The sequence below is a fragment of the Lacerta agilis genome, chromosome Z (genome assembly GCF_009819535.1).
Source record: "Lacerta agilis isolate rLacAgi1 chromosome Z, rLacAgi1.pri, whole genome shotgun sequence".
In the NCBI taxonomy this organism is placed as follows: domain Eukaryota; kingdom Metazoa; phylum Chordata; class Lepidosauria; order Squamata; family Lacertidae; genus Lacerta; species Lacerta agilis.
This window is the reverse complement of record NC_046331.1, coordinates 43201484-43216321: the sequence shown is the minus strand read 5'-3', so window position 1 is coordinate 43216321 and position 14838 is coordinate 43201484. Positions and strand designations below refer to the sequence as shown.

The following is a 14838-nucleotide window of genomic DNA, read 5'->3' as shown; positions in this document are numbered from 1 at the left end:
GATGACTTGATTATCGCAACATCTAATAACAGAGACTATGTGCAAATTGTGAAACACCTCAGCAAAGAGGTGGGAGTCAAAGAACTAGGAGATGTCAAGTACTACCTAGGAATCCAGGTGGAAAGAGAGGAAGACGGATCATTCCTTCTCAGCCAGCGACAGAAAATAAATGAACTGATTGAATGCATGCAGTTGCAAGATGCAAACACAGTTGCAACGCCCATGGCCACAGACTTCCTCAAGAATCAGCAGGATTCGAAGCTGTTGCCAGATAACAGTGAATATAGGTCGGTAATTGGTAAACTTTTGTATTTAGTTACCACATGTAGACCTGACATAGCCAATGCAGTGGGGATTCTTAGCAGGAAAGTGAGTTCTCCCACTGAGCATGATTGGGCTGGTGTAAAGAGGGTGGTGCGTTATCTGAAGGGTACAGTGAACTGTAAATTAAGGTTGCCAGCTGTCAGTGACCCTAAGTTGGTGGGGTACACTGATGCAGATTGGGCTGGGGATAATGCTGATTATAAATCAACAAGTGGTCATGTTTTTATGTTTGGGGATGGACCTGTTGTGTGGGGCAGTTATAAACAGAACTGTGTAGCATTATCTTCCACAGAAGCTGAATATATTTCTGCATCGGAAGCGTGCCGAGAGATTGCCTGGCTCGATGAACTCATCAAGGACTTTGGTTTGGTGAGAAAGCAAGCTGTCAGTTTGCTGGAGGACAATCAGAGTTGCATAAAACTGACTCAGAGTGAAAAGTTCCTTGCCAGGACAAAACATATAGGTGTGAGGTACCATTATATACGTCAGGCAGTCCAGGATGGACTTGTGGAACTGTCGTACTGCTGCACCAATGAGATGGCTGCGGACATCCTGACGAAGCCCCTCCCAAGAGAGAGTTTCCAGAATCTACGTGTCAAGCTGGGACTCTGGGTGGTTGAATAAAGTTGTATATGTTTGTATGTTGTGTTCGTCTGAGAAGGGGTTTGTGGGATGTAAGCACAGAGCAGCCAAACACAACACTCCTAGAGAGGACATGAAGGTAACTCAGTCCTCCAGGCTTAACTTCCTGTTTACCTGGACTGAGTTACAGGAACCAGAAGTAGGTGTGGTCTTACCTGGGAACAACATCCCAAAGATCACTCTCCATTTTGCCTCATCCTTTGAAGAAGCAGCATGCTCTCTCTCAGCCTGCAGCTGAGAGAAGCAGAGGTGAAGCCTGTTCCCTCATGGAAGCAGCTTCACTGCATGTAAATACATTTATCTAAGTTTGTCTGCCTCCTTGAAGCATGTACTGTAACTCATGGATGTCTGTAAGTAAACTCCTTTTATATCTTATAATCAGTATTGTGTCTTTCTACTTTTAAGAGGGAACAAGGGGAATATACCAGGAATATAGCTGGCTTAAGCAAGCCTATGCAAACGTTTTTCTGCTGTGTTTTAAAAGGGAATGTAAACTCTGCTAAATTTGGAGCTTGCTCACACAAGCTGGGATTGAGATATATAAATAATATATACTCATCCACACTCCTAAACATTCCCACAGGGAGGGACCCCGGGGGTCATCCAGTTCAACCCCCTGCAATGCAGGAATCTTTCTGTCCAGCTTGGGGCTCGAACCCACGACCCTGAGATTGAGAATCTCATACTTTTACATTCTAGATTTATATCCTGCCACTAGAGAACAACAACTAGAGCCCATCTAGTCCAACGTCATTTTCTCATAGTGGCCAAACAGATAAAGCTTCTGACAGCGGAGGTAGAACATAACTCGCCACCCCAACCCCCACCCCGGAAAAAGCCCAAACAAGGATTCAAGATTCAAACAAAATATGCATTTTAAAACAACTCATCAGAGAACTAGTACAAAGCCACAGAAACAGAAAACCAAATAAATCTTCAATAGCAGCTGGAGATTAAAACCGTGGCAACAAACAGGAATTCAATCCCTTTTTCCCCCCTTAAGAAAAATATTTCTGTCTTGTGCTAGAAGGCTGTAAATATTGACAGAGCTAGGTATTCAAAACATGCAATGCCCCTCGAGCGCAGGTGAGGGACCTGCTGACAGAGGAAGATTTAGGGTAACACGACCAGTTCCACCACACTGGGTGCCAAGCCTAGGGGGCGCTGTGGGTTGGTACAACTATGACATTGTGAAAGCTCCCATTATTACTGTCATTGGCTGGGGCTTGTGGGAGTTGTAGTCCACTAACTGTTCTGCACTAAAGAGAAGGTCCATTTTTTGGTACCCACAAGCTGAATCACAGAAATCAATAGTTTTCAGAGGACCGTACCAAATAATCTCGGGGGGGGGGGAGTGGGGAACGAATGTAGAGGAGGGCAACCAAGATGATCAAGAGTCTGGGAACTAAGCCTTATGAGGAACAGTTGCAGGAGTTGGGTATGTTTAGCTTGGCAAAAAGGACACTGAGAAGAGATATAATAGCCATCTTCAAATATCTCAAGGGCTGTCACATAGAAGAGGGAACAACTTTGCTTTCTCCTGCTCTGGAGGGTAGGACTCGAACCAATGGCTTCAAGTTACAAGAAAAGATATTCTGACTAAACATGAGGGAGAACTTTCTTACAGTAAGAGCTGTTCCAGAGCTGTTTGGAGGTTGAGGACTCTTCTTCTTTGGAGGTTTTTAAGCAGAGGTTGGATGGCCATCTGTCATGGATGCTTTAGCTGAGATTCCTGCATTGCAGGGGGCTGGACTAGATCATGGGTAGACAAACTAAGGCCCGTGGGCCAGATCCGGCCCAATCGCCTTCTCAATCTGGCCCGCGGATGGTCCGAGAATCAGCATGTTTTTACATGAGTAGAATGTGTGCTTTTATTTAAAATGCATCTCTGGGTTATTTGGGGGGCATAGAAATTCATTTATCCCTCCCCCTCAAAAAAATATAGTCCGGCCCCCCACAAGGTCTGAGGGACAGTGGACCGGCCCCCTGCTGAAAAAGTTTGCTGACCCCCCTATGATACTATGATCCAGGAGCAGGCAGTCCTTGAAATACCTTGTTCTCAAACCACATTATAAAAGCTCTCAGCACTTTAAACACCAGCATGCTAAGAAAACATAAACAAACAAAAAAACACTGGAATGTAAAATTATTTCGTTTATTTGCTTCAACTATTGTGATCTTTAAGCTTAAAGGCCTAAAGAGTCTAAAGTGTAAAAAACAACAACACCAAGACATCCACAACACATAGAATTGTAGAGTTGGAAGGGACTCTTATGATCACCTACTCCAACCCCCCCCCCCTCCGCCCCCCGCTATGCAGGAATATGCAGCTGTTCCTTATGGGGATCGAACCTGCAGCCTTGACATTATCAGCACTACAGTCCAACCAACTGAGCTATCGAGGTGTAAGAGAATGAACTTGAATAAGAAATCCTTCTGCCCCAAAATGAACTTAAATCACATTCCTTTCAATCGACAGTTATGGGAGATACTTTCAGCTGTAATACAGAGATTATTTAGTGAACATCATTTCCCACAGCTCCCTCTGAAGAGGGCTTGACTGTTAAACCACTCTAAGATTTGTAGGTCTGGGAGGGGAGCAGTCCTAACAACTCTCAGCTCCCCTCAACAAACTACAGCTCCCAGAATTATTGGGGCGGAGGATGGGACCGTGACTGTTTAAAGTGGTATCGTGGCGCTTTATATGAGTGGTGTGAACGTGGCCGTGATATGAGGCAGCTACAATGGGTTGGCACTTACCTCGACTTTAAGTGCAGCACACCCGTTTAGGAACTCCTCGATGTTGCCAATGCAGTCGGCTTCTGTCCTGGGCTCCCGGCAAAACTAAAGAGAGAAATTTTTTTGCAGGTTAGGAAAAAAAAAACATCACCTATAGCAGCAGCCAGAAAGAGGTTACGAGCCCCGTGGCGGCTCCTGTCAGATTAACCTGTTTTGTTCTCAGCAAAGCCAGGGAAGATGTTAGACCGCTTGTTGGCAATAAAGCAAGCTTGCTGCTGGATGGATTTTGCAGGAGAAGGTGGATTGCAGCGTGGGTGGCGGGCGGTAGAAAGGAGGGAGGGAGGCAGGCAAGCTGTCAGCCCAGGAAGTACAAACAGGCAACAGAGCGAGCGAACCAGAAAGCGACAAGCTCACATCCCTGCTCTGAACGTCAGAGGGTGACACTGATGGCCCCTGAAGATCTCCCCTCCTCCTACCCAAATTGCAGCCGGATCCTTTCAGAAACGGGTGGACCAAGAGGTGGGGGGGGGGGGGGGAAGAGAAAAGAACCCCAATAAATAGTTGTGGGTTTAATTAGCAATTTGGGGGGGCAAACAGAGGCGCTCCCTTTGCAACTCTGGGAGGCATGATTTGTGGGGCTGTCTTTCTTTCTCGAAATTTATATGCAACTTCTTTGTTAACAGCAGCAAGACTTAAGGTGGTTTACATAGAAGGATCAGTGGAATTATGGGGGTGGGGGATCAACCGTTTAAAACCTTCAAAAATAACTAAAACCAGCAATAACTTAAAACATGTGCCTGCATTCTGCAGGTCTGGCTAGGCTTGCCTAAACAAAAATGTTATTTGCAGGCACCAAAAGAGTACAGTGAAGGTGTTTGCCTGATGTCAATAGGCAGGGAGTTCCAAACATGCAGGTGCTGCCACACTGAAATATCAATTACTTATAAATGTGTAAGGAGTGTTATGAGGCACCTATACAGTGCCAGCGTCTTTTAAGATGCCTTGGGCAATGCAAATTTATTTATTTATTTATTTATTTATTTATTTGTATGTATGTAGGTTCCCCCCACCACCACCATGGTTTTCCCCCACCCCCATTATATCCACTCAACAACCCTAAGAGGTAGGTTAAGGCAGGGGCAGACTTGGGTAATATGGTGCCCTGAGCGAGGGCAAAACTTGGCACCATCCCTAAATATTTTCCCAATGATTCCTTTTGGTACTGTTGCTTTTAAAAATGGATCTTCTCAGTAGGTCCCCATATAAATATAGGTTTTATCATTAACATTATTTTGCACCCCTTGGCTTGGTGCCCTGTGTGGAGGGGCCACCTGTACCACCTTAAATCCAATTCGGACATCCCATCAGATGTCACACAGATAAACAACTACCTGACTTTCATAAGACACCTGAAGGCAGCCCTGCCCTGTGTAGGGAATTTTTTTAATGTTTGATGTTTACTGTGCTTAAGTTTTTAATTTGTTGGAACCTACCCAGAGCAGCTGCGAGAGGCAGTGATTGGTCGAAGGTCACCCAATGAACTTCTTGACCAAGTGGGGATTTGAACCCTGGACTCCCAGGTCTTAGTCTGACATTCAAATTGATGCACCACAAGATGTAGCTAGATTGTTGAAGGAGACCAGAAGCATGGAATACTGTATACATAACCAGCTCTTAAACCATTTCTCTGGTCTGTTGTCCAACCACAATTCCATGCGCTGTTTTTTAACCTTGAAAGCCTTATAAGGTCACAGAGACCCAGCTATCGGAAAAGCCCATGTTCCCACATGGATATGCTAGATGATTGCTGCTCTTTTTAGTATATTGTGGGCCTATTTTAAATTGTTCTTTTATTCTGTTCCTGATTCATTAAAAAAAAAAAAAAGACTTGAACGGGTCAGGTAGAAATATTTCTCACACACAAAGGCTGTGTGCAAACTATATCCTTCACAGAACATTTGAAGCACATCCTCCCCCCCCACCCCGAAAATTATGGGCACTGTAGTTTTGCGCTCACAGAGTTACCATTCCCAGCAGCCCTTAACAAACTATAATGCCCAGAATTTTTGAAGGAATGAATGTGCTTTGAATGATTGTCAGAAGCCCTTTCACTAAGGCAGACCATCAGAGAGTAGCTGCGTGGTGGGCAGAGAGGGGTGAAGCAGTAAATTTTGAAATACAGGAGGTCCTCGTGATGCCCACCTCCCATAGCCATTCTCCCAAGGAAGGTCCAAAAATGCCGCTGGTTGCCTTCGTCTATTGTTACCCTCATAAACACCACAGATAAGTATATAGCACAGACCCCAATTTATAAGGATCTGCATGACTAAAATCATATGCAAAAATGCCTGGGAGTAAGCCTCACTGAACTCCTGGGTGCTTATTCCTAACACGCAGTAAGTTCAGTTTTCAAACACCTTGGGCTTTAACAAAATGCCACTTTTAGCTTTTGATTGGGAATGCAAACAATCTGCAACAAAGTGCTGTCCTTTAAAATGTTGGTGTGAAGTAGGAACACCATCAAAGACAATGGAATTAAGGATCCAGACTTCTCTCCTTGCATTCTGAGTTTGTCTGCTCCAATCTGCCAAAAACAAACTTGGAAGTCTCCATTCTCTTACCAGAGCAAGGAAGATCAGCCAGTTATCCTGATACACCAGCAGATGATGTTATCCCTCCTGCTCTGAAATGAACCCAGAAGTGGTCACTAAACCATTGGAGGTCAGCTATGATTCCCTGTTTATGGAGCATTTTTTGCAGGACGCAGGTGGTGCTGTGGGTTAAACCACAGAGCTAGGGCTTGCCAATCAGAAGGTCGGCGGTTCAAATCCCCGTGGTGAGCTCCCGTTGTTCGGTCCCAGCTCCTGCCAACCTAGCAGTTTGAAAGCACGTCAAAGTGCAAGTAGATAAATAGGTACCGCTCTGGCGGGAAGGTAAACGGCGTTTCTGTGCACTGCTCTGGTTCGCCACAAGTGGCTTAGTCATGCTGGCCACATGACCCGGAAGCTGTACGCCGGCTCCCTCGGCCAGTAACGCGAGATGAGCACCACAACCCCAGAGTCATCTGCGACTGGACCTAATGTTCAGGGGTCCCTTTACCTTTACCTGATGTCAGCTACCAGTGTGCTGGGTGACCACCCTTTCTATTTACTCAGGTCTTTAAAAGCATTTCAACGCTTTCCTTTTTTAGCTGCTAGTGTTGCTGTTTCCTAAAGCTGTTTAGTACTGTACATTGGTTTTGTACTTTTTGGTTGTTGTTGTTGTTGTTGTTGCTTCATTTGTCATGCCGCGTGTTCCCCTGGGGGGGAAGCAAGTTCGTCCTCAAATAGAAGACAACTGTGTTCCACCGTTGCTCCTGCAGTTGCCTCACTCTGCCCAGTGGTAGGGCCAGCCCTGCAGGAGTGTTTTTCCAGTCCTACCTGTTGAGGACTGAACCTGGGACAATGTGCATTAGGACCATGAGTATGCTGCTGAAGTGAAGAAAAGCACAGTCCCCACAGCAAGGCTCTGGGCAGCAGCAGCAGCCTCGAAGTTGCAAAGGTATGCTTGCAAGCAAGACATGGTGAAATCTCAGAAGCCACAGGCATTGCTTAATAATAGCTCCAGCGCTTAGAGGGGTGGAGGATAGGGCTGTGTCCTGCAGCAGCCTGCAGCCTGCCTGCCTTGCATGCGCGCACAAACACACACCCTGCCACCACAGGATTAACAGAAGCAGTAGAATAGTAACGGTTTTCTGACCCGATAAAGAGGAAACCACACACATCCAGAATCCTGACTGTGCATGGCACCTGATTTAGGTCACCAGAGTGTAGAATTTGTAATTATTATTACTTGCAGTTAATTTGATTTCTTACCCACCCTCCACCATGAGGTCTCAGGGCTGGTTGCAGCAATTTACAACTACAACATTAAATACAGTTTCAAACTAATTGTGCAATATAATTGGGTTTTCCTCTCAGCTTGGAACATAGGAAGCTGCCTGATACTGAATCAGACCTTTGGTCCACCCAGCTCAGTGTTATCTACACTGGCTGGCAGCAGCTGTCCAGGTTTTCAGGCAGCAGACATTCCCAGCCCTATCTAAAGATGCCAAGGGTTAAACCTGGGACTTTCTGCATGCAAAACAGATGCCATATCTCTGAGCTCTGTGTGTGTGCGTGTGTGCGCGTGCACACACACACACACACACACACACAGAGAGAGAGAGCCCTGCTCTTGAGCTTCCTTCCATGACAACAACAACAAAAAATGTCTAGGATGTCAATCAACCAACCACTACCTTGAATGTTTCTGTTCCGCCCCAGACCCTCACATCCTTTTATGGGGCATTTCACAAGTATACAGGCCTGTCCTTGAGGTATACATTTAGCCAATCAGAGTGATTTTGCAGCTAAAAGGTTCCCTTTTTTGGAGAACAGGGAGGAACTTAGAAGGCAACAGCCAGGGACAAGCTGGGTGGGTGAATATTTACTATCCCATCTTGCTAACTGTCTTTTATCGCACTGCTATTTCCTCTTTCCTGCAAAGTTCTTTCCATTTTGTCTTTCCAAACATTGCTGATTTGGGCTGCGACCCACAGATCCTCCTGTTCAGCTGGAATGGGGGGGGGGACTTATGAGTTTTTAAACTCAAATGTTGCTTACACTGCTGCTATATTTGCTATTCTCCACCAAACTCCAATCTCACTGCCTTGTTTCCCCACTTCCATCTGAACTGCTGCCTTTCCCAACATTACAGCTGCTGAAAGACTTCACCTGTGCCACATAGATGTTGTCTGTTTGACCTCTGCATGCTGCAGTTTTATAGATGTCCTTGACCCTCTGATACGCCAATGACATGGATCACATGCAAAAACTACATAGCCTCCAACATTTCTTCAATGAAAATAGGGGCGTCCTACCATACCCTCCGGGACGTGGGTGGTGCTGTGCTCTAAACCACAGAGCCTAGGGCTTACTCCCTCGGCCAATAAAGCGAGATGAGCGCCGCAACCCCAGAGTCGTCCGTGACTGGACCTAACGGTCAGGGGTCCCTTTACCTTTACCATACCCTCCAATATATTTATCTGATGCAAATAGGGACTTACTATGGAAAAGCAGGACATTCTGGGATCAAATCAGAAACCGGGATGGCTTCTGTAAATCTGCGAGTGTCCCTGGAAAATGGGGACATTTGGAGGTCTGATACCACCCAGTGCCTACCTACCAGCCAGAAACAGCTCATCTTTTCATTCACATCAATCATCCTACGCAATTGCCCTGGGATGCAGGAGATAAGCTGCAAAGTCAGGTGCTTTGCAAAAGAGCCTTGACATTCTACTCAGTTATATGACCTTATAGCTGGTGAAAACGGGAAAACAGGATGTGCATTAAGAAAAATATACCTGAGTACCCACCCTGATCCATTCCTTCCCTGCCTTTTGGATCCATTTCTGCAGCACTAGCCTCTGCAGGGAGAGGGCTGCTATTAAATGGACCACAATCATTTCCTTTAAAAATGGGCTTGGGTACCACTGACTGCAGCCTCAGCCATGACCCTTGTGACTTTTCAAACCAGTAAGCCCCACTGAATACAGTGGGAGTTATGTCCAAACAAACATAGATCTCGTGTTTTTAAGGGTGCATAGGCTGCAGTCCTAAAGACACCCACCTACTGGAAAGTAGATCCCATTGAGTGGGATTGCTGTTGAGGATTGCACTGTTAAAATCACAATTGACTTGATTGCATCAGTTGCAGAAGTGTTTTCAGGGCTGTACAGAATGACAAATGACTCGTAGAAGAGAATCCAGGTGTCTGTCTGTGTGCACAAGGCTCTTTGGGTCATTGGAATCCCTTATAGCTGTTGAGCCATATGGTTGCAAACATACTGGCAAGACAGAACAGTGCAGTGAGATAATTTTAGGCTTTGGACTTAAGGAGGGCCTTATGGAGGGCTCCTTCTTGGATAGCAATGTGCATAACTCCAAAATGTGGCAAGCTACCAGTCCTGCTGCATGGAGGATACTTCCTGCTCATTCTGCAGAAGAGGGACTTCAACAACTCCGCTCCAAAGTCTTGCCCTGGTGGTGCCACTGCAAGGCATAGGCAGCTGCCTTTTACCAGGCCAGGAATTTACCCATCACATCACTTGCTACCACATCAAGACCTCCTGCATGCAAAGCATCAGTTCTGCCATAGAACCACCAATTGGTATTGCTTTTCATTACACATGCAAATGAATCAAACCATGCATTACATCCACAATCAATGCATGGTGATCTATGGAGGGATCTGTCTCTGCAATAGCTCAGCCAGTACAGCATAAGACTCTCAGGATCATAGTTTTGAGCCCTGTGTTGGGCACAGGGTTGGCGAGTGGATTAGATAGTCCTCAGGATCCCTTCCAACCATTCTATGATTCTTTAAGGTGATTTCAGTAAATGTGCACAACTTCTCACAGTGTGCCATTCAAAGAGATAATAGTGTGGCTGTGTATTTTGTTGATTATTGCTTCTTACACATTATGAAAATAAGTTAACAATATACATTGGGGTGGGGGAGAGAATCCTCTGCCATAGAGCAATAGTCCCTATCTGGAAAACCCAAAGCACGACCTACATGAAAAGATTTTGGTGCCTGGACAGATTCCTATGGAGGTAAGCAGCCCTTCGGGTATCCTGGTCCATAGCCCTTAAAAGGGTAAAACCAGGGCTGGAAGCAATGAATACAGTTCAGTAACTTAGGAAGCTTCAAGACCAGAGGTCCACCTGCCTCAATATTGTCTCCACCAACAGTGGGAACCTCCAGCCATGAGCCATGTTTGGTTTGGTAGGAGTCCCAATTTGCTCTGGGAGCCTATTCTCCCATCTCCATCTGGGCCACACACAGCTAGGAAGTGAATAAATATTAATTCAGTTCACATCTAAAGGTGAACCTACCTAAGTTGCACTTTCTGAAACACAACCATGTGTACACGTTGCACGTAGTGGTGTACAGTGTGCTTCAGAATTTCATACATTTTTATTTCATGTGTTTGTATTTTATTAAATACAAAAAATGCATTATATTTTGACCCGCAAAAGTATGTATATTAGGACAAACCCACAGTACAATGCTGGCAGATTTCCAGGAGGACTTCGAAAGGATTTCTTACCATTGCAAACAGATATGGAAATGTGGAGAACTGAACTCAAGAATGGAAGAAGGATAAATTGACAGAACCTGGATTTGACAAGATTTGCCCAACCCCTATACCTCATCATCATATGCAGCATCAGGTATGAGGGTGGTAGAGAGACGGCTGCAAAAGTACAGCCAGGAACCTTAAAGTGCACTCACACATGCCTAGCTGGGGCTAGTTCATAGAATCACAGAATTGTAGAGTGGAAGGGATCCCATAGTCTAAACCCCAGCAATGTAGGAATCCCAACTCAACTTCTGCTTTAAAATCTCCACTGAAGGAGAGTCTATCACCTTTTGTGGGTGTCTGTTCTCCTGTCTAATGGCTCTTACTGTCAGATAGTGCTTCCTGAATCTTTTGTAACTTGAATTCATTGGTTTGGGTCCTAGCCTCTGGAGCAGGAGAAAGCAAGCTTGCTCTAACTTCCATGTGACAGCCCTTTAGATATTTGAATATGGCTATCCTATCTCCTCTTTGTCTCCTCTTTTTCAGGCTAAACATACCAATTTCCCCCAACTGCCCCTCATAAAGCTTGATTTCCAGACTCTTGATCTTCTTCCTCTGCACATTTTCCAGCTTGTCAAGATTTCAGGTGTGGTCTGACCAATGCAGAATAGAACAGTATATTGATCTGGACACTATACGCATGCTGATGCAGCCTAGAACTGCATTAGCTTTTTTTGCTGCTGCATCACACTCTTGACTCATGTGAAGCTTGTGGTCTATTAAGACCCCCCAGCTCCTTTTCACATTCACTACTTGCAAGCCAGGTGATCCGCTTCTTATGTTTGTGCAACTGGTTCTTCCTGCCTAAGCAGTGCCGGATTACCAAATGGGCAGAATAGACACTGGCCAATGAGACCAATGCCTTTTAGGAGCCCCGTAACAATGGATCAAAATAATATTGATTTGATCTTGAAAGAAAATTACAATCAAGCTTTTTTAGTTCAATGTTATGCCAACAAGAGGGGGACCCCCGAGATTTTGACTGCCTAGGGGTCTCCACAGGGTTTAATCCAACACCGTACCTAAGTGTAGAACCTTACATTTGCCCCTACTGAAATCCTCTCAGAAGCCAATTTGCTTCCATAGCAGGGTTCACCGCTGTGTCCAATCAGTGGGTCTGGGGGGGGGGGGGGATGAATAGCATTTGGGATTCCTCAGCCTAGTCAGTTAGAGGCAACAGAACTAGGAAAGCCGTCTCTGCCAGAAAGCTACTGGTCGAGGAAATAATGTGACCAGTTATAAAGCAGATGCTTATGTCTCAAATTCTTATATCACCACCTTCCATGAAATCAATAGACAGCAATAGGCAAACCACTCTTCTTTCAGCTGCATTATTCCCCCCCCCCTTTCTGCAGTCTGGAGATAACAACACCACCAGCAGCCTACTCTACAGGGCTATTGCAAAGTTTCATAATTGCTGTTATGAAAAGCATTTTATTTTTATGCCAAGACACCTTAGTCACTCTGGTGGCTGATTCTGACAGCAGCTTTAACCCAATTGACAAAGCACTGGCTGCTTCTACATAGTTTGGGGCTTGTTGTCTTAGTGTAGCAGGCCTGTTGTTGCTCCCGTACTAGCAGAGTAACACAACCACTGCGTGCCATGACCATGCTTATTATCATCAACTTTCTTTTCTTCTTGCAAATATTAAAGTTTGTTGGAAAGAACTAGGGGTTCAAATTTAAAGCAATGGCCACATCCTTGCAGCAGGACATTGGAAAATATATAGGATCACTCCCAAATGGTACCTCTATTACAAAGCCTGGAATAAAGGCTTTCATCAGTGGGCAGGTGAACAACAACTTTCATGGTCTTACCTTTCCTACAGATCCTGGAAGAAGGCGGAGAAGCAGTTTGCACAGAACGACCCCATCTTTCAGAGATGTTTTCAGGAACTGCACAGGGTCGCCAATAATCATTTTGGGAGAATTTAAAGCCCCCAGAGAAATCAGCCACGTTATGATTTGCTCTTCTGGATTCATGGTTGAAGATTTAGTGTCTTCAGCTTTGCAGATCTTGCATGCAACGTTGCCTAACCCACATCCGTGACTGTATCTTCCTGCTTCTTCTGGAGTGAGCAGAGCAGCAGTAGAGGTTACTTACTGCCCTGCACTTAAAGCCACAAACGGGTTGATGGGGGGGGGGGGAAGAGAGAGATTACCAGAAACAGACTTTCCTCTGACTGGTGGAACGGGTTTCTGTGCATTTGCATGATGGTTTCTGGTCTTCTGCGATCATTTCTGAAGAAGTAGGAAGGGGAAGAGCTTTTGTGACGGATGTTTTGCTGCAAGTATAGAGGTGCCCTTATCCTGTATCTCTCAAATGTTTACTTTGCACTCCGCGTTAACATAAAACAGAGACCTTGACTACTCTTGCAGCAGAATGAGCCAGTAGAGGGGATCTTGGGAAATGCCCTTTTTGAGTATTCCCCTGTGCAAAAACAATAAAAAGCTCACCAGCAAGCAAGTTAAGCCCAGCCTGAGCCTTGCTGCACTAGCTTTTTACATGCAGGGCTTTCTTTAAATGCAGGAATCAATTAAAAATGCAGTCCTGAGGTGATACAGATAAGTCTACCTCAGTCCCTGTCACTTCATTCTCACTCTGTTCTGCTCAACAGCTAGATCTGCACAGGAAATGTTAAAGAAGTGTTAGCTATAACTTTCAAGACAGCAGCCATTTTTTAATTAAGATTGCCGGAAAAAATATCAACAACCTCAGATATGCTGATGATACTACCTTGATGGCAGAAAGTGAAGAAGAATTAAAGAACCTTTTAATGAGGGTGAAAGAAGAGAGCGCAAAATATGGTCTGAAGCTCAACATCAAAAAAACTAAGATCATGGCCACTGGTCCCATCACCTCCTGGCAAATAGAAGGGGAAGAAATGGAGGCAGTGAGAGATTTCACTTTCTTGGGTTCCATGATCACTGCAGATGGTGACAGCAGTCACGAAATTAGAAGACGCCTGCTTCTTGGGAGAAAAGCAATGACAAACCTAGACAGCATCTTATAAAGCAAAGACATCACCTTGCCAACAAAGGTCCATATAGTTAAAGCTATGGTTTTCCCAGTAGTAATGTACGGAAGTGAGAGCTGGACCATAAAGAAGGCTGATCGCCGTAGAATTGATGCTTTTGAATTATGGTGCTGGAGGAGACTCTTGAGAGTCCCATGGACTGCAAGATCAAACCTATCCATTCTCAAAGAAATCAGCCCTGAGTGCTCACTAGAAGGACAGATCCTGAAGTTGAGGCTCCAGTACTTTGGCCACCTCATGAGAAGAGACCCTGATGTTGGGAAAGATGGAGGGCACAAGGAGGGGACGACAGAGGATGAGATGGTTGGACAGTGTTCTCGAAGCTACTAACATGAGTTTGGCCAAACTGCGAGAGGCAGTGAAGGATAGGCGTGCCTGGCGTGCTCTGGTCCATGGGGTCACGAAGAGTCGGACACGACTGAATGACTGAACAACAACAAAATCCCAATTTAAAGGGGAACTCAGACCCAGACCAGATATGCTGGGCAAGGCTGAAAAATGAACACAGATAATTGCCATTTAGATTCACTGTTACCCTAAACCAGAGGTGGGAACCTCAGACACAGGAACTGAATGTGGCCCTTCAGACCTATGCACCCCCCCAGACCTGTTCTCCAGTGTGTTTTTTTACTAGAATGCATGGCTGAACAAAGCCTTGCCTCTTTTAGACCTGGAGATGTGTAGAAATATCTAGACTTATCTATGACAGTCTTTAGAAGCTAGAAGAGGGCACATAATTTATTGCTAGTCTGACAGTCCCAAAGATGTGGGCAATATGTGACTTATATTGCAAAACATGTTTTGTAGCAAGTGTGATGGCATTGATGCAAAATTGTTTTAAAGTGTTGTTTAGATTTGGTTGACACCACCATTTTTTCCTAACGGGGCTTTCTTCCCCTGCCTTTTAAGCACATAATTCAACCAGCAACA

At 45.2% G+C, this 14838-nt stretch overlaps 1 protein-coding gene across 1 annotated transcript in view; it reads right to left on the bottom strand.

Annotated features, from left to right (window-relative positions):
• The window catches only part of LOC117040162 (rho guanine nucleotide exchange factor 6-like), a 38365-nt gene extending 25367 nt beyond the window's left edge, over positions 1-12998 (bottom strand). The window contains exons 1-2 of the mRNA XM_033137760.1: positions 12689-12998; positions 3727-3810 (exon numbers count right to left, since the gene is read on the bottom strand). Coding sequence (XP_032993651.1) covers positions 3727-3810; positions 12689-12853 — 249 coding nt within the window. The 5' untranslated portion in view covers positions 12854-12998. The remainder of the gene's footprint in view (positions 1-3726; positions 3811-12688) is intronic.
• Between the last annotated feature and the right edge of the window lie 1840 nt (positions 12999-14838).